This window comes from Lycorma delicatula, chromosome 7 (assembly GCF_047948215.1).
Source record: "Lycorma delicatula isolate Av1 chromosome 7, ASM4794821v1, whole genome shotgun sequence".
Taxonomy (NCBI): domain Eukaryota; kingdom Metazoa; phylum Arthropoda; class Insecta; order Hemiptera; family Fulgoridae; genus Lycorma; species Lycorma delicatula.
This window is the reverse complement of record NC_134461.1, coordinates 36,499,259-36,523,733: the sequence shown is the minus strand read 5'-3', so window position 1 is coordinate 36,523,733 and position 24,475 is coordinate 36,499,259. Positions and strand designations below refer to the sequence as shown.

Here is a 24,475-nt window from a genome sequence, read left to right as displayed (position 1 = left end):
ATTAAAAAAGAACTTCAGAATAATTTTTTAAATTAAAAAAAGAAATAAAAGTCTTTAAGTGGTGCTTCATTTATAATTCGTATTTAAAATAATATAACACTTTAACTATAAGAGTTAATTTTTGTGGATGTTATTATTTCTCCTCTTTCAATAATACAAAACTAAAATTGAGTTATGTATACCTATAATTTTGTTATTTAATTGTAAAAATACATTTTTTATGATGGAAGAAAAATACCAAACACCAAATATCATATGTTTTTTTTTATTGGCTGTTTAATTAAAGGTTATGTTTCCCAGGTCTGAAAAGCGTGGTTTTTGTTTATAGAACATGTTAAGTAAATATAAAAATGTCCAACGAAGATTATAAAAATATTAGTAAGAAGAAATTGAGAAATATATTACAAGATGCGTACACTTTTATTAGCAATTTAGAAAGATACTGCAATTTTCCGACTGGTGATGGTTTGTATGCTTTTGAGTAATCTTTAGATATCTTTTGATTTTTTCACTTTTATTATTAGGATTGTTGTATTTTATCCAGTTTTATTAAATGTTGTCTTTGAGAAAATGTTAAGTATAGAACAGTGGCAAAATTGAACAAATAAAGTCGGCAATATAAAAATGATACTATAGATTGTTGACTTGTGTTTTGTAAGATATATCTATCTGCAAATGCTGTATTATGAATGGTCTGTACAATCTACTGTTTTGAAGTCTATGTAAATATTTTTTACTTGTAATCGCTATGTTGATTTGACCTAAAGAAAGACAGTAAACCGTATATTCTTTCCCACCTGCTGAAAATCTTTCAATAATGAAAAGTGTATATTCTTTATAGAAGCTGCCCAGCTTTACATAAAATATTTTAGTTTTTGGTTCAGCAGTGAAACAAGTAGAAATAAAAACTTTGATTGGAATTAGTTTTGGATTTGTTATAATTGAAATCAATTTATTTATGTAAGAATTTGATTGCAATGATGTGATGTTTACAAACTAATAATAATAAAAAATTCAATTATTCAGTTTTTTTTTATTAATATTAATAAAATACATTGTTGAATTTTTATTAGAATATCATTTATAAAGTATTAAAGATACAGATCTTAAGACAGTTACAATGTTTTACTGTTTTCATTCTCTGTACAAAATTAATTTATAACTAAGTTATAATATATATTTGTTATCATTAGCTTTACCTTAAATGAAGTGCTTGTATCTTTATAAAAAGAGCTTTATATAACATTAAGCTGCTTAGATGAATTAAGATTTTAATTTATTTTTTGTTTCCAATTGAAGCTGAAATAAGTAGTTTAAGAATCAGAAAAACTACATCAGAATAACCTGTAAGATAAGTTATTTGCTGGTAGTAAGACATCTACTATTTTGGTAGCACCTTCACTAGAATTTATTAACAATTACCAGTATTACATATAAGAAATAATTAAACATTTTGTTTGGAATGTTATTTTCTGAATCATATTTGGACAGTGGGATACCCAGAATAAAAAATATGTCACAATAATTGTGACATTCAGTTGACGTTCTTACAAACCAGACATACTTACTTATTAATTGTTATGATTCTAACAAGTTTTATCGTATGAATTTTATATATTTTAAAATTTTAATTTTGAATTATAAGATCAGTCCTCCAGAAGAAAACCTTTTGAGGGAATTAACTAATCTATTGGTAAGCTAATATTAATATTATATTTACATTAAAATATGAGATTGTCCAAAATGTTTTATCATATGAAAATATTATAATTTGTCCTATTTTTGCTGTGCTATTTTTATAAAAAAAATTATGGAAAATTAACCACATTATTATTTTATAAGCATATTAGTATTCTATTCCTTTCAGAATATTTTATTTTTATTACTTTTCTTTCTTGTGTAATAACTAAAATGTTGTCAGAGTTCAATAGCAAATTCAAAGCTTTTTTTAGTTTTTCTAAATATTTTATTTATATCATTACTAAATAACAGTTCAGAGAAAATTAAATTAAATTTTTTGAGGAATCTGTATTTAACAGAACTCATTATCAAATGATGAAATCAAATTTTTCCCTACAATATTTAAATTAATTATGTGGTTCAACTGCAAATCCATTTCTCTTGCTTAGATGTTACATGTGCTTTTCTAAGGAAATAGATAATGTAACAGATGTTTAAATTAAATAATTATATACTTATAAGATAAGATATGATTTAAGAATGGCAAATGATGTATTTTAATTAATCTTTCATATTACAGATGAAGATGGTGGTGACTCAAGTGATAGAAAGGAATCAGAAACTGGAAATAGTAAGTTAATTATAGTCTGCTTATTTTTCAAGCTATGGGACAAAAAAAAGTCTGTGTGTTAAATATTTATTGTATGCATATAAGTTTATGTCTTTTTAGTCATGTTTATATGTTTAGTACTGGTAAGTCTGGCAAATCATCAAGAATGACTTACACCAAATACATGATGTTGGTATTTATTTATATAATTTGTAAACAGGCAGATGGTGAAAACAATTTATTTGTTGATAAATAATTCACACATTTATAAGCTTATGTACTGTCTTTTGTTAGTATAATTTAGTAAACATTAATTATGATATTATAGAACTTTTTCTGTTGTAGTTTATTCTTGGGGCTTCGCAGCTGTATTTTTAAGTATGTATTCTGTATTATTTTTTATGTGGTTAATATTACTTAACTGTACAATGTGATTTTATCAATTTTAACTCTATAAACTTTAAAACACATGTAGCAATTTTGCATGACCCTCTGCCACCCTCACCTTCGTGCCACATAAAACAACATACAGCATATTTTTCAGTTCACATGTAGTAAGATAATTACAACATTCAGCTTGGATTTGTAATAAGGGATATTTCCCATTTCAGGCATAGCAGAACAGCCTGAAAGTTGTAGCTGGCAACAATAAAGTTTTTATTTACATTTTTCTTATCATTTTTGTTTTGGATTTGTGAGAGATCCTTTTCTATAATGTGCCTCTCATGTGCTTCAGTAAGCTTTTCCTTTTCAGTGCCTTCAGTTGTACTAAAAGCATAACATAATTCACAGCATTGATCTTTTTTTGGAGTGAACATATATTATACTCTTCGATGAAAGTTTTGTGGTACATCACATAATTACTTACTGGGCACACATTTCATCTGCATATACTTTATATTGGTTGACATAATCTCCATGTTGATCCTTAACAATCTTACCACCTTCTATGTATTCACAAGTGAGATTTTTTCTTATGCAGTGGCTTTTTAATTTCAGAAAATTGACTCAGTATGCATGCGAATGTCTTTTTTTATTACTTCATATACTTGTTTATGGTTTTTGTGTTTATCACAAAGGTCTTCAGTAATAAACCCTCTTGCTTTATTTATTTTTTTCGTAATTACAGTCTGAATGGGCCTGTCTGTTAATGTCTAAAGTGTTTTTTAAGGTAAGTTTTGCATACACAAATGTGCTTGCTATCTATTTTGAAATAAAAGTCTCAATAATGCGACTTTTTTGAGACTTATTGCTCTCTTTTTTTATATTATTGAGACTTTTATTGCTCTCAGGTTTTTTATATTTGTAGTCGGGTTCAGTTTCTTTGATGCTAGAGGCAATAAAATCTCACTGGTGTAACAGTTCTCCTAGTTGTCAATATTTTTTTGAAAATTTCTTGATGCCCATCCTTGGTAATTTTAGTTGGATATTTCAGCCTTCACTTTTCATTACACAGTTTTTCATAGCCTTCTGTGGTTACTGCTGCTTCAGTTTTGAAACAGAGACGTAGGCTTTACCACTGTTTTTTAATTATTTAGTTTTATTTTTCAGCCAGTTCTCTCTGTTATTTAATCATTTTCTTCCCTTTTTTTTGAGTGTGGACTTTTTTCTAAAAATTTAAATTTATTTCATGACTTTCATCATTACCTTTATCACTACTGTTATAAATTATTTTCTTTATTACATTATTACTATTATTTACACTGAGTTTACTGTTTATAAAAGACCTCTTCATTTGCATGACATCATTTACTGGTTGATAATTTGGATCACAGTCTGAATTGTCTGCTGCATTGCTAGTTTCTTCAGTACTGTGGAATTGGGCCCAAATTCTCTTGATAAGTAGGCATATTTTGATATTGATAGGATCTCTAGTAAGGATTCCGAAATACTATGCTCCAAGCATCTGTCATTTGCTTCTACATTTATAATGACATCTCAAGACTCTAGCTTAGACAGTAGCAAGTCATTAGAACAATCTTTTGATTCTTCACTATAATCCTCCATTTTTAAATTAGTTAAAGATGCTAATAAATCTTATAGATATATTAGCATCTTTAACTAATTTAAAAATGAAGTCAGTTAATTTTGATGCCATTGTTAAAATGTGCAGAATCTGACTATGGTTTAATTTTTATTAATATTGTTACTTTTTTTTAATGGTTTATTTTTTAATAACGTTCAAGAATAACTAAAAATTAACTATAAAACTTATTGGGAAAAACATCACAACTCAAAGAAAAAATGTACTGAGATGTCGCAACTAGAAACTATTGAACAAATTTTATGAACTAAAATGTCACAACTTAAAAACAGTCAACGAGGTGTGTGAGAAAAGTAATGAGATTGGTAACACTGTGAGCGATCTGGCAATGTTGTGTCTAACGGTCTGTGCCGGACAAGTTATTCATCCCTTCCACATGCTCAGTACGAGTTTCAACTCCGTTCAGCCAACAGATTATTTTTGACAGCACCATCAGTGAAGTTGTGTTTTTGTTGTGTGTTACGAAAATGGAGCAATGTTGTGAAATCAAGTTTTGTGTTAAGCTTGGGGAAATCTGCGAGTGTGACTTTAGAAAAGTTGAAACAGGCCTATGGGGAACATTGCTTATCAAGAGCACAAGTTTTACGCTGGCACAAATCATTTTTGGAAGGCCAAGAACACGTTGAAGATCAGCCTCACTCTGGGAGACCTTCAACTTCAAAATCTGATGAAAACGTTGAGCGTGTGAGGGTTTTTGTGAGATCAGATGTCGTTTAACAATAAGGATGATGAGTGAACAGTTAGATTTAAACACTTTCACTTTACATCAAATTTTGACAGACAATTTGGACATGTGTAAGGTTTGTGCGAAATTGGTGCCAAAAAACCTCACAACAGAACAGAAAGGACAGTCGAAGAAACGTGTGCATTGATCTCTTGTGAGGATTGACAATGACCAAGAATTCTTCAATCGTGTGATCGCAGGTGATGAATCCTGGATATTTGAATACGATCCTGAAACAAAGCGAAGAGTGGCACACTCCGTCATCTCCTCGACCAAAAAAATGTCGAATGAGCAAATCAAAGATCAAAACCATGCTGATTTGCTTTTTTGACAGTAGGGGGTATCGTGTATAAAGAATTTGTCCCTCCAGGACAAACTGTCAACAAAGTGTTTTACAAAGGTGTCCTTGAAAGGCTCAGAAAAAGAGTGATTTGCATGAGACCAGACATTGCAGACAAGTGGATGCTTCATCATGACAATGCCCTGTATCACACTGCCATTTCCATCAGGGAATTTTTGACCTCAAAACGCATTCCTAGGTTCCTCAACCCCCCCCTATTCACCTGATTTGAGTCCTTGTGACTTTTTCCTTTTTCAATTGAAGCATGTCTTAAAAGGAAATTGTTGGGTAAAGTTAACAAAAAACACACAGCTAGTATTTGCCAAAAGAAATTGAACTTTATTGAAAGTGTAACAAATGAACTTATGTTATAATTATAATCTTAAAACATAACAGGAAATTATGAAATTAGCATGACTTAATAATACTTAATATATCAGCTGAATCAACAAATGAATAATGCTGTTAAATACAAAAATACATGAATAAACCCTTATAAATAAATACACAGTGTAACAGAGCCGGAAAATAAGAGAATTGTTTACAATAATTTCAGTACAGAAGGCGTTAAATCACAATATAATCACATTAAAATAAATAATAATATAAATAGAATTTATTCTAATAGTAAGTTGAAAGTATTAAGTTACAAAGAAGTACAAAAACATAACTTCATATCAGGAGTAATTTTCTTTAGATTAATTTAAGAGAATATGAATTCAGTGCATGAATAGATAAGAATTAATCTCGGCGATTAACAAGTTAAATTAGATTAAATGATAGAGTTGATTGCAATAAACCTTTCAAGTAAAGGTAATTTGCTTGAGTAACTGACGTTTGAACACGAACTTTTGATGAACAACACGAAATATAATAATAGTTATCAATAATAATATATGAAATATATCGCACATAAGTTTTATAATTCTGAAGTAGTGTTTAAATTAAAAGTAGATTTGATAAGAACGATAGTTTGCATTTAATAACCCATAAAATGGGCTACACATGAACAAGGATAACATAAACGTTTAATATGAATAATAATGAATAATTTGCACTTGCCTGTATCACACACAAATATTAGCAAGAGATGAACTCGTAAAAGCAAGTACCTATGAATACATATGTAATCCTGGGCGTAGTCCGCACTGGTGTATCAGGAATACAGAGGTGTGATGTGGTTTAGTGGTAGAATGATGCGTAGAATCTCAGATGTGTAGTGACGAGTTTTGAGATTCTGCTTGATGAGAATATTACCACAAAGTTTGCAGGAGAGTATGGCCATAGGCGACTGCACTGGTGAGATGTTGGATCTACTCTGCCGAAAAGATGGCGAAAGAAAAAGGGGGAAACCAGATCCAGGTAGTGGACAGGAGAGAGTGTGTGTAAAAGACAAGAGATGTGTGCCAGTATTAGTAAGAGAACGAAAGAATAACGGGTGTATGAAAAGGGTAGTCAAAAATAATTCGATAGAAGAATGGACTCTGTCACTTAGGATGATGGAGGAAGGGTCGAACACGAAAACAAATAATAAAACAGGTAGTTTTGACAAGCCCAAAATACGAAACAAAGTGAAATTTAAGATTCCTGTAACAAAACAACAGGACCCACCCTAGCTTGGAATTCGTTGAAAATAACAGAAACTTTACGCCAAACAGCGTAAACAGACATCATTCTGGAACTCTGGAGAACATTCAAAAGACTGTGACTGACCAGTTAAAAGCCCTACCAGTTGAAGCCTTCTAGCGCTGCTACCAGGAGTGGGAATGATTCTGCTGGTGTATAGCTGCCCAAGGGAATTACTTTGAAAGGGATAATGTTGTTTGAAAAAAAAAAACTTTGGCAAGTAAAAAATCAGTTTCATTACTTTTCTCACACACCTCGTATATTCTACTACTTACACTTGAAAATAGTGCTGAACATAGTGTCATAGTGTCGAGAAAACTGACATAACTCATAGAAGTGTCTTTTTCCATAAAAATAAAACATTTACACTCAGTCTCTTAGTACAAACACTGTCTCAAAATGAAAGTGTCACTTTTCAAGATAAAAATTATAATTTTACTCAATAAAGCCAGAGTCACTGCTAAGAAGTGTCGTTGTAGACAACAAATGGCGCCATAGTTCTAACAAAAGAAAAACGATGCTATGTGGAATCTTAACGGCTTTTGAGTTGTGACACTTTTGCATATAAAAGAGTAGGGTATTTGTATGGGTTTTACATGATAACACCAAAACAGAAAATTTTGACTTGTGTTACTGTTCTTGCGAAGAAGATGGGATATATATCTGTTTGTAGTAATACAAAATGGTTTTTTACTTCCAGTAGTTTCATTTATTTTACATAGTTTCAGATTTTTTAAATTGTAAACATCAATTTTATAGTAGAAGCAATTATAGTGCAAAAACTGTTCTGCATTGTTTTATTGGTTTTTTAATTATGCTTAATAACTATTTTTATGTTTTGCAATGTTTAATTTTACATTTAATTTTGATTAATGCATTCCATAATGAAAAATTGAATTAGCAAATTGTGGATGTAAAATGTGGGCGTAATGGTAGGATTGTTGTGTTGTGTGTGTATGCATGCACACACATACATATATATATATATATATATATTGTATGTATGTGTGTGTGTGCGGGTATTTGTATGGGTTTTACATGATAACACCAAAACAGAAAATTTTGACTTGTGTTACTGTTCTTGCGAAGAAGATGGGATATATATCTGTTTGTAGTAATACAAAATGGTTTTTTACTTCCAGTAGTTTCATTTATTTTACATAGTTTCAGATTTTTTAAATTGTAAACATCAATTTTATAGTAGAAGCAATTATAGTGCAAAAACTGTTCTGCATTGTTTTATTGGTTTTTTAATTATGCTTAATAACTATTTTTATGTTTTGCAATGTTTAATTTTACATTTAATTTTGATTAATGCATTCCATAATGAAAAATTGAATTAGCAAATTGTGGATGTAAAATGTGGGCGTAATGGTAGGATTGTTGTGTTGTGTGTGTATGCATGCACACACATACATATATATATATATATATATTGTATGTATGTGTGTGTGTGCACACATGTATATGCATCCATGCAATATTCATTTACCATTTTCAGGAATTTTACTTCAAATATTTATAATTTTTTTACAGATAAACAAAAACAAGTTGGAAAACAAAAATCTGTACTTGATGTAAAAAAACGCCTGCGTGGATTAAATGAGATACAGGCTAAGCTCAAAGAAATAAAAGGTACTAATTGATTATGGATTATTATCTTTCCTTTACCATACATTAAGGATTTTTTTGTAATGTTAATCCCTAATCCTATGGAAAGTATGTGTCCAGCTGTCTCTTTGTGCAGTATGTGCTTTGGGTGATATCCAGAAGTATAACTTACAGATGCAAGTTGTACTTCTGGATTTTGAATTAGTCTCTAGACAAAATAATAAAGTTCAATTTATTTAACTTTTTCCTGGTTTTACATTGAAAAATATCTTTTTTCACATTTAGTAATTTGTCTGTATTACTTTCTAAACTCAAAGTATGCATTGTTATTTTTCATAGAATAATACTATTATTCTATCTTTACAATAATACTATTGTTAAATAAATCATGATATTTCCTCATTATTTACATGGTTTAGAGATTAATTTCATTGCCTAACTTTAAACGTGGATAAAGTGAAGCATATAAAAAAAGTATGTTATTGGTTGTTTAATCCAAGCCTATAAGTACTGTTTACTTTTGTATTTTAATTACTAAATATTCATTGAATAATAAAAACATTTTATGCCTGCAAATTTGGATTGACAAAACTTTAAAAAGGTTTATGCCAGGTTAAATAGCTAAAATAATAACTTGCCTTTCTTTAACCTTGTTGAGGATATTACTATTGTTTCCTTGATATTGTTCAGTAATATTTATAATGATTTCTTAGAATCTGAATGGAAAGGTACAGATTGTTTGTTACTTTTCAGTATCAATAATTTATTATCATAGGGATGAATATATACTCTTTTTAAAACAATTAGGTTGATTAAAATTTAAGGAGCAAAAGTAGTTTATGTTATTAGTTGGAAAAAATACTGATCAGATTACTTATATGATAACTTTATATAAATTGCTCTTTAACTAAAATCCCAACTAAATTTATTAAAAAGGGAATTTTAAATTTTATGTTATAGCACCATCATTCTTTTTGTCTACCTAGTAATTTACTGCTGATATTTTCACCCCATGTGAACTGGTGTTTTAAATTAAGTAGTTGTGTATTTAGAACATGATCAAAAAGGATGGTGGATTCAGATTTTGTTAGTTATTTAGTATATCATGGTTGAGTATTTGTAATTTCAAAGCTTTAGTTGTTTTTATTTAAGTATATAATATCAAGTTTGTTCATGGATTTGTGATATGCATCTATTAGATGGTGAGATAGTAGACAAACGTATAATTTAATATTTATTTTTATATAAATAAAAAAATACAAAGACAAAGTCAGCACCATAAGACTTTCATTTTCACTTAACACATTTATAAAGTTAGTGTTAGACTTGTACAAAAAAGAATAAGTGTTCTCTATGTAGAATTAAGAATAAACACTTATAAAAAAAAAAAAAATGTGTATGTAAATTCATAACAAAAGAAAACATTTCATCAAATCTTATGTATGGAGAGAAACCATAATGTTGTTATGGTTTATCCAAATAAATTAATTATTATTCAAGATATCCATACAATAATAAATCAGGGCTATATTATGGAGGAATATTTTTTATGTTTGTTGTATGATTTTGTATTCTAAGGGTATTGTGTTTTGTGTGTATTATTTATTTTTTTGTTCTGAAGGTGACATTTTACTGACATTCTGAGTCTTTGAGTAGATTTTGGTATGAGGAATTATTTTGTACCTGTGTGTCACGTACAAGATCACATTTATTTAATTGCCATTGCTGGGAAATAACCATAATGAATTGCACAAACTGATTGCACCTTAAAAAATAAGTTTTGTTAAAAGAATCTGTAATCTTAAAATTATCATTCTTATATATGTGTGGTCATCTTTCTCCAGTATATTTTATTTTTTGTAAAATTCTATTTTTCAAAGGGTTGACAAATAATGAGATCAAGTGGTTTAATAAAGAAAGAGAAAGAGGTAGATCAAGTGATTGTAATAAAGAAATCATTTTTTAATTTATATCCTGCAGTACAATATTCAAAAAGGTGTCATTGTTAAATATGTGGTTTAAATGTATAATTATCCTGCAATTTTTTATATTTTCTCAAGTATGAAGAGCTTGTCATTTTCTGGAAATCAGTTATTTTATAAAAAATAAAATATGAAAATATCAGTATATAATATAAAATATTTCATTAATTAAATTACTCTGTAAAATAGCTCTACTCTTATTTTAATGAAATTTTTATCAAAGAAGGTAAATTCGCTGGAAGAAATAAGCTCTTAATGAAAATTATAACAAAATACAGTAAATAATACATAATAAAATTTGTTAACAATAATTTAAAAGGCTACATTTAAAGAATATTATTACTAATTTCTGTTTGATACAACAGTGAATAACTGATAAAACCCTCTACAGGGGAGGAAAAGTTATTTGTATTATAACAGTATTAATATGATGTGGTTTCTACCGTACCATTATGGGAATTAGACTGCAACCTATATGTTGGCTGGCAGAGGTGCTGCTATCTGCTTTTTAAATGCTGTTCTTAATTATTTAACACAAATTACTTAATACATCTTACCTTAATTTTAGATAATGCAGTGTAAATACATAGGTGACAGTCTTATTGAAAAAGTTAAAATCTGTACACTGGATTAAACAAAACAATATTTTGAGCAACAAATATGTGACTTGTATTTAATGGAAGTAGTTGTATAGTTATGTTGATTTGTAGATTGATTTATAACTTGTGGCTTTTTGCATTTTTATAAAAAAAATAAAACGTAATAATTACTAGTCTATAAACAGAACATGTACGACGGCTATTCAGAAAGTAAGGAACGTTTCCACCTGACGCCCCCAGGCGCATGCCAATTGTGTATATTGGTGTGCTCGTGCTCGGCACCTCAGTCAGCGTCCAGCCGTGATAACGGGAACATCTCCGCACTGCCCGTTTTTTTATATACAAATTTGAAATGTGTGCTGCAATCGAAAATCCCGCCAGTTGTGAGGTGCAGTCTGTGATTCGTTTTTTGTTGGCAAAAAACTTAAAACCAATAGAAATTCATCGGGAACTGTGTGAAGTGTATGGGAACAACGTAATGAGTGAAAGTTCTGTCAGGAAGTGGTGCGTTCACTTTAAAAATGGCCGAACAAACGTTCACGATAAAGAGAAGTGTGGACGTCCGAGCATTGTGACTGATGATCTGGTCTCTAAAGTTGACGAAAAGATTCGTGAAAACCGCCGTTTCACAATAACTGAGCTTTCTCTATGTTTCCCACAAGTTTCACGGACTTTATTGTTCGAAATTGTTTCACAGAAGCTAGGCTACCACAAATTTTGTGCAAGATGGGTGCGTCACTGAGTGGTTGAGATCACAAGCGACAGAATTCTATGACAGGAATTTCAAAGCTTGTCCACCGCTATGATAAGTGCCTGAATTTGTATGTTGATTATGTTGAAAAGTAGTATTTTAGTCCCTCTTTCACATGTATATAATAAAAAAGTTTTTCTTGTACTTGGCTTTTTTTAAATTCCAAAACGTTCCTTACTTTCTGAATAGCCCTCGTACATATGTATTGTTTAGTATACTAACTTTATTTGGTTTTGAAAAATCATATAGTATAACAAGCACATTATCATTTTTCTGGGAAAATAAATAATTTTTTTTAAAAGGATGATATTTAACATTTAATGTTTTAGAACACTCATTGGAAACAAAATGAATTATGTTACGTTTTATTCTTTTTCATCATGCTTACGTGACATTGAAGTGATTGTAAAAATTAACCTAATAAAAAAAAATATATTAACAAGTATATGAGGTCTCTAAATAAACTAATGAGACTGGTTCAGAAAAACTTTTTTTTTACAATCCAATTATACATGGACCTTCAAAATAGTTCCCTTATAAGCCACGTAACACTTAAAATAGATTTTACACTCTTCATAGCAGTGTTGGAAACCAGAAACTGGAATGTCCTTCAGATGGTCGGTTACATTTTTATTTTTTTATGTTTTCTACTCTTCCAAAATGGTGCCCTTTGAGGTGTTTTTTTAAAGTCGGGGACAGGAAAAAGTCGCAGCAACTCAAGTCAGATGAATAAGGTGGTAGAGAAACTACAGAAATGTTTTCTTTTCCAAAAACTCATTAATTGAGTGCAGTGTGACAAGGTGCATTATCATGATGCAGCATTCAGTTGTCTCTGATGGCTGGTCTCAGCAGGCAACTATTTTCTGCAGTCTTTCAAGAATTTCTCGATAAACATATTAATTTAAGTCTCTCCTGTAGGCAAAAACTCCTTATGGACAATGCCATTACTATCAAACACTAGTATCACTAAGAAACAAATTATCATGGTTTTGAGTTTTGATGTGCTCATTTTTGCTGTTTTGGAATGTGTGACTTTGAAGTATGCCACTCCTTACTCTGGTGTTTTGTTTCTGGGTCGTACTCAAACATCCAAGTTCATCACCACTAATTACATTTTTTATAAAATTAGGATCAGTTTCAATTTACCCTAGAAGTCGGGTCACACTTCCACCTTGTTGTTTTTCTGTTCAACAGTGAGGTTTTTTGCGACCAATCTTGTACAATATTTTTTCATGTCCAGTTCTTTTGTCAAAATTCGATGGACTGTGGTATGGTCAAATTCAATTGTTCTGCAATCATTCTGACAGTTGTACTGTATCAACATTGTCACTTTTTGGCGTTAACATTCTTCCAGTGCGGATCGTCCGCAACTGATTCCCAGCCATCTGAAAATGCTTTAAATCACCTAAAAACTTGGGCTGTTAACAGAGTCATCTCCATACATACCCCCTTTTCAATTTTAATAAAGTTTCAGTAGAATTCTCCCAGAGTTTAACACAAAACCTGGTTGCACAACATTGCTCATAATTAGTATTACTCATTTTTGTAACACACAACAAAAACTCGTTTCACGAAAAGCTTGTTTATGTCTCACCTGGCAACAATAGACTAAGAATAGTAGTACCTAATATAAATCAGCTGTTCATACAACCATGTGTTTATTAGTAACTTTTTAGTGTTGCCACTTTGGCTGCCAAAAAAAAAACTAGTCTCATTACTTTATTTACAGATCTCATATGTTAGTAGTATTGCAAACATAAAAAAATATTTATTATAGAAAACTCAATGTTTATAGAAAACGATGGAAATGGAATTAAACGTGAATGAAGAATAAAGCTAGCATTTAAAATTATTACTTCCACATATTGTGACCATGGACTTTCGTATTGTCTAGTTTTACTTTATTATCGCATAAGAGTTTGTATAACTTATATATTGCATTCAATTTAATTTTAAAATGAATTGTCATTATGTGTTAATCAGTATATTTGTTTAAATTTTTATTTCCTCTGATATTTGATATTAGTCTTCAGAAGTGTTAAGATGCACATATAGATAGTAAAGTTAAAGGTTAGCTGAATACATAAATAAGGTTAGCAAGTATTTATCATTTTTTATAAATTAAATTATTACCTATATATGTATTTATATTCTTTTTACAGGTAAGAAAATGACAAATATCCAAGAGAGTAGGTATAAAAAAAATTTAAAAACAAGGCTGAAAAAACAACAGAAAAAAGAAAAAAAGAAATTAGAGAAAAATATGAAAAAGAAAAACAAATTAATAAAACGGGATCTTGATAGAAATCCTACAGTTAAAAATGTTTCTTCCAATAATGAAGAAAATGAAAACAAAGAAAAAATTGTATTTAATAAAGAAGGTAAAATGGTTTTTAATAAGTTTGATTTTACAGGAATTGGTAATGAAAAAAATAAAAAAGGTTTAAAAAAGCAGGAAAAGGACCCAAAAATGTTATTAGAAGAATTGAAAAGAAGAAAATCTAAATTAAATGAACTTGAACAATCTGGTGAAAAAATGAAAGCAAAAGGATTAAAAGAGAAAGAGATGTGGATGTCTGCTTTAAAGAAATCTGAAGGTGTTAAAGTCAAAGATGATGCCGATCTTTTGAAAAGAACGATAAGAAAACAGAAAGAAATAAAAAATCGTCGTAAAAGAAAATGGGATGCAAGAGTTCAAGCTGTAGAGAAGAAAAAAGAAGAAAGGCAGAAAAAGAGACAAGAAAATATTTCTGCAAAGAAGAAAGAACTAAAAAAGAAGAAAATCAAACATGCTGTAAAAAAAGGAAGAATTGTTTTATAAATAAGTTATAATTTGTCTTAAATTATAAAATTGTTTTACATTATCTCTGATGTAATAATCTGTTAATAAATTACTTTCTGACAAATTGCAATTTCCTTTAAACATTATTTTTACATTTTCCTTTAGAAGACTTAAATCTTTAAGTTCATAGTTGTTGATTGCAGATTTAATTATACTTATTTAAAAATAACATTTTTTTCAGACTGAAAATTTTTCACAGATAAATTTGTTTCCATTTTTACTATTTACTGTAAAAAGCAGAATTAAAACTTGTAGCAACGTTGAAAACCTGGAAACTCATGCAAAATAATTGAGTGGCAGTACATACAATGCTCAACTACTATAGCATATGTAACTTTTAAAGGGGGCTGCTCTCTGCAAGCTGCCTCTATTTGCTTCCTCTACCCAGCTCCTAACTCTACAATCATACACATAACATTTATAACCATGGCATGTATAAGACATCCTACTGGTTGTCGCAAAAGTCTTCCAAATGTTACAGGCTTTTATTTATTATTATTTTTATTGGTTGTTTATTCTACTACTGTATACATTTATTTATCTATTTAAATTTGTAATTTAATTATTTATTTATTCTCATATTAATTAATTAAATTATTTTGTATGAAATCTTTGTATGTTTTGCATTTAGTACGAACTTAATACTTATGTAATATTCATATTTTTTATTACTTTTTACTTGCATTTCTTTAACTTTATTTATTTGTGTATTTTTTGAACAATTTAATATTTCTATTTCTTAGTTTTTATTCCTTAAAGTTTAATCTTTTAAACTTTAAAAACTTGAAAATCTAACACTCTTGTATTAGTTTTTTCAAATAGGAAATACAAAAAAATTAAACACTTATCCTACATAAATGAAAAAGAAAATTTGTACACTCATCTTTGGTAGGAACAGAAATAAACATTTTTGCAAAAAAAATACAGGGAAAGCCACTTAAAAAAAAAAAAAAATTCAAATGACTACTATGTATGAGTAAAATTAATTTTGATTAGAATTCTTCACTATTGCTATCATTATTATAAAAGGTATTTGTATTTGTATTCATTATAAAAGGTAGTGTGTCGCGTGTTTGCGGCTCGATCAGGATATTGAGAGATTGACAGTTGAAGATGTTTATATAATTACAATTAATAGTTTAAAAATATAAGTAAAAAAAGACAAATCAGTAATAATAATGACAATGGTGGTAATAATAATAATAAACGACAATAATAAAACAAACAATAAAAATAGTAATCATAACCACAATAATAATACAAAATTGTTAAACGGACCTGTTACCTTACTGGTAACAGTCCGATTGTAAAAGGGTTTCTTTTAGCCCCTTTCTGGATTCCTCTCATTATTATAATTTCTACTACTTTCTTCTAACTTGGTAGGAATCCATTACTCAGGTTCATAATCAGTCTTGTTATAGTAGTATGTTACACAGTAACAACATATTTTTTGTTACTAGACTTTTTCAGCATGATTAACACTTTTTCCAGTCCTCAACAGTAACATTTTTCAAAGAATTTTCTACTAAGTCTTTTATGTTTGCAATTGTAAACGTTTTATTGTGTGATACCACCTCATCTTTTACATAATGGGTTGTAATGACAATAATGGTGACTGCAATACATAGCCCGTTTTTGCTCAGCAATCTCATATCTCTGGAACTTATTTTGGTGATCTTTGACTGACATGTGAAGTTCAGTAACAGTCTGAGTAAGATAATGATTAATGTTTTTCTCTCTCAACCGAGCTAAACTAGACTGAAATTGTTTGAAATCGAAAAGAATTGAATTGTAGCTTGCATTGTCAATCATTAACATACAAACAATAGATCAATAAACCATTCCTTGGAATGCCATTAATTTGATCGTGAAAATTTATGGAATTTTTATCCTGTTGTATTACTTCTGCCCTTCAATGAATCCATGGCTTAGTACTGCCGGCGTGGCAAATTATTAGTCGCAGCCCTTTACTCGTCGGTACTCGGAAAGCATTCTACACATTTACAACCTTACCAAATGAATTTTTTTGTTAACTCACATCTCGTCAAGGTAAATAATTGATCGTAAAGCGCGTTCTTTTCTCAATTTAATACGTCATAATACAATATGTGTGTTCAGCGTGTTTCTACTGCTGGTTCCGGGTTTGGCCGCTTGGTTGGCTAGTACTACTCTCTGCTGCGGGATGTGCTGGCGGCAGTTCGCTGCTCGAACGATAGGCGTTCGGATTTTATATTATTTGTACTTGTGTGTTAACAATGTAATAAGTGTTTATATTATTATTATTATAGATTTTGAGCAATTACGCATTTATTTTATTTATCCACCCGACGGATGAATCACCCTTGGGTTTACAGTCCGCTTAATGAATATTTTTTAGGTTTTAGACGTTAGGTTTTTAGAATGTGCACGTTCCATTAACAACCGCCTACCATCATTTCATTTCTTGTTCTTGTTTCCTAATCTTTTCTTAATTTTCCATGTAGATTTTATACTTAGTAAATCCAGTTTTCTATTATAAAATCGCACGCAAGTGTGACACTCGTCGCGTTCGAAAAACTCGTTATTGTTCACGGCAAACTCATTCCTGATCGAAACTTTCTACATCCGGTTACCAAATTTTTATGAACTGTCTTTTTTTTATTAAGAGATTTAAATGAAACTGACTTGTTGAAAATCTACTGCATTACAGACACAGTAGATAAGCTCTCGCAGACTTCGGCTCATATTCTTTACCCAACGCGAAGACTGTACGAGTTAGCATTTGCCGTCGCTTCCTGGTTAATGTAAATATTTCTTGAATAATCGCTTCAGTTTTACTTTGCAGAAGTTTTTTCAGATAACTGTACACACTGAAAATAATATTTTTTGATTGACCTCTGATTGCTTAACCACTCATTGGTGACGGGTAATGCTGCCGATTCTATACCATGTAAACTAAACGAAAACTTTTTAACTGTACATGTACAACCGAAGAAGCATATAATATTTCGGATTGACAATGTTATATAATCACAATAAATGATTCATTACAACTAATGACTCGTGCATACGTGTTACTTAAAATTAATATTCGTAAATAATATGCCACATAAAAAAAAACAAGGATATTAGAGTCTGAACAACTCATTTCATATACTTTTAGATTACGTCATTTGTTACTGTTAAAACATTTACTTTAAAGCAACTAACACTTTATAACCCAACACATATACTGGAATTATTATTAAAAATGTTCCTAAAAAACATCACTACGGAAAATTTATTTTTAGCAAAACCTTATTTGGTAACTAGCTGGCGTTTGGATTGGATCGATTCCTAAGCCTGTACGCTGCTATGGGTGCCAATGGTTGTCTAATTTCTTTAACAAGACGCTTCCAAACATGGCGATCCATGGTCGTTGTCCTGGCGTCATTACGGTTTATCCTGCGGTTTTTTGTATCATCGTCGACCTATATTTGATCCACGTTTTCTTTGGAGCTTTTAGTTGGACTCTCCAATGGGTGGGTCGTTCTTTCCAGAGGAGTTTTTATGGTAGTCTGTTTCCACTCAATCTGCAGATATGACCAAACCATAGCAGTCTTCGTTTTTGAATCTGTTCCTCAGTTTTGGATGTGATCGCAAAATGAGACCCTGATGATCTGGCATAGGCATCGCATTTAGAATACTTCAATTTTGCTCAGTTCTGTCTTTAGTGTTCACGTTTCTGCTTCGTGCAATAAAATTGACAGAATCAAGGTTTGGAAAAGACAAACTTGAGTCTTCAGCGAGAGGTTGCTATGTTTCCACAAGCACCACTTCAGGGAAGCAAATGCTGCGGTTGCTTGACCAACTCGACTGTGGATTTTCGCCGTAGCTGCTAGTTTCTTCTCCTTGACCATTTGAATTCTTGCACTTGTTTAATTTGACCACCATCCAGTTGGATGATGTCTGTTGTTAATACACGTTTCTTATCCGCATTTATTTTCAGGCCATAAGATTGGATAATCCTGGAGACATCATAGAGAATATCAGTGGCCTCAGCATCACCATCTGTGAACACACCACTGTAATTGGCAAACATCAAGTCAGTTAGAAAACTATCCTCTCCAAAATGAATTCCTTTTCTGCCCTGGAAAACTCGTCTCATTATCTAGTCAATTACAATGTTAAAGAGGAGTGGGGAGGCAACGTCTCCCTGGCGGACTTCTGTCCGGAGGGAAAACTCCCCAGATTGCATATTTGACTCGACGATCCATTGTAGCTCTCTTAGAGAAACTTAATGACTTGGAAAGAATAAGCTCTGTCCTTAATGTCTTCCAAAGTGCCAGCCAGTGGATGCAGTCAAAGGCAGATAGAAAGTCTATGAAGATGATAACTTCTCGTTTCTACATCGAATCCTTCATCCATTTGTTGACGAATGGCAAATATCTGGTCACAGCATCCTCGGTTTGATCGAAAGCTGGCTTGTTTGCTCATAAAATCTCTGCAAGCGTGACTGGATGACTTTCATGAATATTTGCCAACAATTAATAGAAGACTTATGCCGCGGTAGTTCTTGCAGTCTCGAGGTTGCCCTTCTTGTGGATTGGAATGATCACATTTCCAGAAAGCTGGTATGTTTTCCAGCCAGATGGTTTGAAGGAGCACATGAAGTCACTGGAACAGAACAACACCTCCGGCCTTGGACTCTGCAGTGATCTCATCTCCTCAGGCGCTTTTCCATTTTTCAAGGTATGGATGTTTTCACCTCTTCAGTAGTTGGTTTGGCATCAGACACCAGCAAAACCTTAATATACTTAAAATAAAAAAATATGTTTAAGAAATAAATAAATTACGTTGCATACGTCTTAAACAAAATATTACGCATAAATAATTTTATTTGTAGTAAATTACCAGAACATTTTTTGTTACTATAATAGTGATGTCAAAATTAGATACGGCGCAAGTCACGGATGCAAATTAATTAATGTGACTTTTGAAATACACTACTGGAGTGAGAAATCGCTGAATGATGTAAAGAGCAGTAATGAGGATCCTACAGTGTACTATGGACCAGTCTTTAAGAATTACAGTTGCTGTAGTTCTACAATGTAAAACATAAATTTTCAACATGCAACAGTAAACATACTGTTCTATATATATATATATGCATATTTAGTACCTTTGAAATGGAATGTAGTCCAATCAAAGTGTGATTTCTAGACTGATATTAATGGAATTTTATTTTTACTTTTGGGATGTGTTTGGAGATGAATATGCAATAGTCCTAGGGTGTGCAAGGGGAGTTAACTTCTGGACATAGCAAAATATGTCCCTTTTTTATGGATTTTCCCTTATATCAAGATAATGGTTGGTCCTAGCAAAAACATCATTATATACAACATTAAAGTTCACAGAATAGTTTGTATTCATTTTTTATTCTTATCCCTAACCGTTTTCGAATTGTAAGCCGTTGAAAACCTGTATTTTTCAAAAATAATTTTAACTCCACTATTTTGGACATATCTTGTATCTCTCTTAAACCGTTACATTTAGAACAAAGTACTTAGAACCGGAGGGGTAGAGAATAAAATTATACTCAAAATGGTAAAAATCCGGCCATTATATCAAAATTTATACCTATTTGCAAAATTCCGATAAAAATTGCATAAATTCATAAAACTGTTACTTAAGGTTATTTTTCCCCTAGTAAATAACGGTTATTTCACCATAAAAATGATTTATAAACATCTACCGATACATGTATACCATACACATACCGTAAATTCAAATTCGGTATGTATTACAATTTTTTTTATTTGCTTATAATGTAGCTAATAATTAAATATAGGTAAATTTGCTTATAATAGAATTAAGACCTAGAAAGGGGATAAATTTTTGATAAAAACAGCAGTTTACAAAATGCTTCTAATATTAAACAAAAAATGTTATAAAAGTAAAAATGAAAGTAATAAAATAAAACCGGCCTCTTGGCCGGAGTGGTAGCGTCTCAGACTTTCATCCGGAGGTTGTGGGTTCGAATCCCAGTCAGGTATGGTATTTTTCATACGCTACAAAAATTCCATTTCCATATCCCACGCACAAGCATTAAGCCTATGTGGTGATATCATCAAGCAGAAAAGTCTTAATTTTTCATTTTTTGGACCTGGAAGAGGTTCATACCAGATTCTGGGTAGTTTTATATTTCGTCAAGGGATTCTGTAGCATCGCTGTCGATGGGAGAATTTGGCAATCTTCACCCTCATCCTCAATAAGTGGAACACGTTCAGGCTGTTGTTGCATATAAGGAAGAAGCTCATATGAGTCTTGTACAAGTGTACTTGGCAGCAGCATATCCTGTGGTGCATTTGGAGAACATCAGGTTTATAACAGCTTCTGAGACTTTAAGGTCTATGTTGGACAAGGACATGAACTGATTCTCTCCACTTGATCGTTAAGTTCCACTCCTAGAGTTCTGGAGGTTGTTACTCAACTAGGCCTGAGGTTGAAGTAAACTCAAAAACTATGCTGCTCCTTCGATTGGTGGAAAGACCGAGATGTCTGGTTTCATGGTTGTGACAGACTTGACAGAAGAATGAAACCAAAAAGGGTTGAGAGAAGTCTCGTTTGTTGGTGTACCTTACCAATTTAGGAAACATTTATTGCCAGCTTCTTCAATGTCATTTGGAGAACGTGGAACTGGATAATACCTCAGCAGAATTCTGAATCTCAGTGTTTTTTTGTTTCTTTTGTACAACTTTACAAAAGTGACTTTTTTTTGGAAAGCTGTTGATGTCTTGTTGCACACAGGAGAGGATGTACCGGAGATTCCAAGTTGCTGCAGCTGATTTAATAAGTATATGCTTGCGTTTGTTTTCCGGTGTCCAGGCTTGAAGAAGATGATTTCTTGAGTTTCTATCGTTAATTTCATTAGGATTATAATAGGGTCAACATCTTCACCAATCACTGTAAAATTTTTGATGATGTTTTAGATATTTCTATAGCTGCAGAAATTATCTACATGTCCTGGTCGCCTGGAGTCTCTTTCTATTGGTCCGTTAGCTAAATTATTTTATCAATGAGTTAACAATAATTACCACTTAATTCCTTTCATACTATTTTCGTAGGAAGCTACTTTTACCAGTAATGGCATAAATAACACAGGAAATTCATATTTGTAGTCTGAAGAAGACCTACATGCTGTAGATGAATCAAATTTCTAGCAATGATTTTTGGTGAACGTTTGGTCTAACATGATCGAAAACCAGTTGGCTCTTTCATACTGGACCAACGTGTCACTGGGAGAAAATATTTGGAGATTTTAAACAATGAATTTCTTTCAGTACCTGAAAGTCTTTCTCACTGAAGCTGTTTTTAATTTTTATACAAGTAGATTTATATCATTTTTCTGTTAAATTTGTTCTGTTTTTCATAGACTATTTCATAAATTTTCCCAAAATTAAATTCTCTACAAATCTGGATAATAAAATTAGAATTTATTATCATTTAACAAAGGTATTGTAATTCAAATCTAAATAAAACGTGTTTTTCGTCACCGAAGTTTTCTGTTTTATGTTTGGTGTTATGAGAACTACTAGAATTACAGTTCTGGGGTCTGTTTTATTAGATTTTCCAGGTAAAAAACATAAGAAACGATCAAGTTTACCCGTTGTATAACGCTTTAAAAATTTCAGTATGACCTCATTTTATTGGGGGAACTGAAATCCGGGCGAAATCTTTGCTACCCTTAATTCGATAACAAAGCGTTTTTGGACATATGTTTGGATGAACATTTTTCCTTATTTCAAGATTTAGAATCAGTTCCAGATTTATTTCCCTTTCGTCCTGAATCACTCAATATTGGTGAGTTATATGTTACTTTAAATCTCAATTTGTTAAGTCCTTAATCTCAAGTGATTTTTTTTTTTTGTTTTTAGCAATGATATCTAATAATTTTGATTTATATTCTGATGATTTAGAAAAATGAACACCAGAGGTTGTTTATTAGAATTAAAAATATTTAACAGAAATATCGATATTAATAGACGTGATGCGGAATCATCAATTGAGGTAGAATCTAAATTTATTCTTCGATTGCCAGAGATTAGATTACTGGATAATCTCTTCAGAAATTTTGTTTAATGTATTAGTCGATGATAATTATTATGAAAGTTTGAACTAACCTTTCATTACCTAGTAGGATAATATAACGTTGTGTGAGAGTCTTTCTAGAATTCTTTACAAGCTACCGTTGAGAAGGAAGCAGTCAGTTATTAATCTTAATAATAACAGAATTTTGCATCTATCTGAATTGAAACCAGTATGCCTAGATGGGTTTGAAATTATAGTGAACTATAAGCAGGACTTTTTTAGTCCTGACCAATTGTATGTCACGTTATGTTGAAGACGACCAGTTTGAAATTTTGATTATGTATGTGCATTTCCTGAACCTAGCGATGTACGTACATCCTAGTTTAGCGAAAATACATCTCAAGATTATCCTGAGTTATTAGGCTACTAATTTATCACTATTATAATATAAATCTGATAACAGAAAATTTCCAAAAACAATTTACATATCCCCTTAAGTTCCTTATCCTGTAGGCCTGTCTAATTATACTCGTAGTTAAACACTGATGAAGCCAAGCAAGCCATCAGCTGGTTTTAAATTCTGTTTCTAAGGATTTTATTGTTGGTTCTACTTTTTACTTCTGTACACCTTTTGAGTTATTTTTTTCTAACGATAGAACTATTATAATGAATATAGATTAATAATTTTTTTTCTTACTGTTATGTTGCCGATTTAAAAAAAAATTCTAAAATAATTTGTTAAAAGATAAAATTATAGGTTCATCTTGATGCAAAATGATGAATTAATATTAGATAGATACTGTATGTAATTCATTCAATCCTTCGAGCCACTCTTGTAGCGTGAAAAATCTTATTTTTTACACTACAAGAATGCTATTTATTTTTTGACCCGGTAGAACTCTAGAAGAAGCATATTTTTGTAAAAATGATTAACCTTTTATTTAATAACATTAAATAATTTTTCTGTTGTATATCATTGTAGAATTAAAATAACGGTTTAATTATGGACTCACCTACGACTTTGATGAAATTTAGAATATAAATTATTTGGGAACCTAAGCTATTCGTTGCAACTGAAATTATTCATCGGAAGCGCGTTACGTCTCTCTTAGGTAACACAAAAATTTAGTGATTCAGCGCTGTTCAAGTGTACATTATTTTTTAAATAATTAAGTTTAAGGCTTAGGTTTTAGTAAATCTGCAATATACATTATTCACGAAGTAAATAACCAGGTTTAAGGGAAATTTAATTGAGTTTAGTTAGATTTAGGTCAAGGGTAATGTTGAAGTTCATAAAAAATAAGACGTACGTCCTTAATTTTTTACAATTACCCATTTTAGATGTGTCACAGTACAAAGAGTATACTGTACTTATTGTTTTGATTGAAATTATTTTTGAATGACCAAACTGTTTGAAACGTTATTTCAAAATAATTTAATTTATTTAAAAATATATAAATATTTTATCAAAATGCATCATATTATTTCACAATAAATAATAACAAATGATTCGTGTTATGCTGTGCTTTGTTGTTGAAGTAATAAGATATGTGATTACCATTTCTTACCTCTGCATACAGTATCCAGAAACTGCATGGACATCTGGAGACTTCCAGA

General features: G+C 30.8%; 1 protein-coding gene across 1 annotated transcript; it reads left to right on the top strand.

Moving 5' to 3' along the window:
• The first annotated feature begins 268 nt into the window (after positions 1 to 268).
• Positions 269 to 14,873, top strand: LOC142327899 (uncharacterized). Its single transcript, XM_075371254.1, has 4 exons — positions 269 to 465; positions 2,261 to 2,311; positions 8,561 to 8,659; positions 14,130 to 14,873. The coding sequence occupies exons 1-4, from the start codon at positions 351 to 353 to the stop codon at positions 14,786 to 14,788; spliced, it is 924 nt and encodes a 307-aa protein (XP_075227369.1). The 5' UTR covers positions 269 to 350; the 3' UTR covers positions 14,789 to 14,873.
• Positions 14,874 to 24,475: the final 9,602 nt, after the last annotated feature.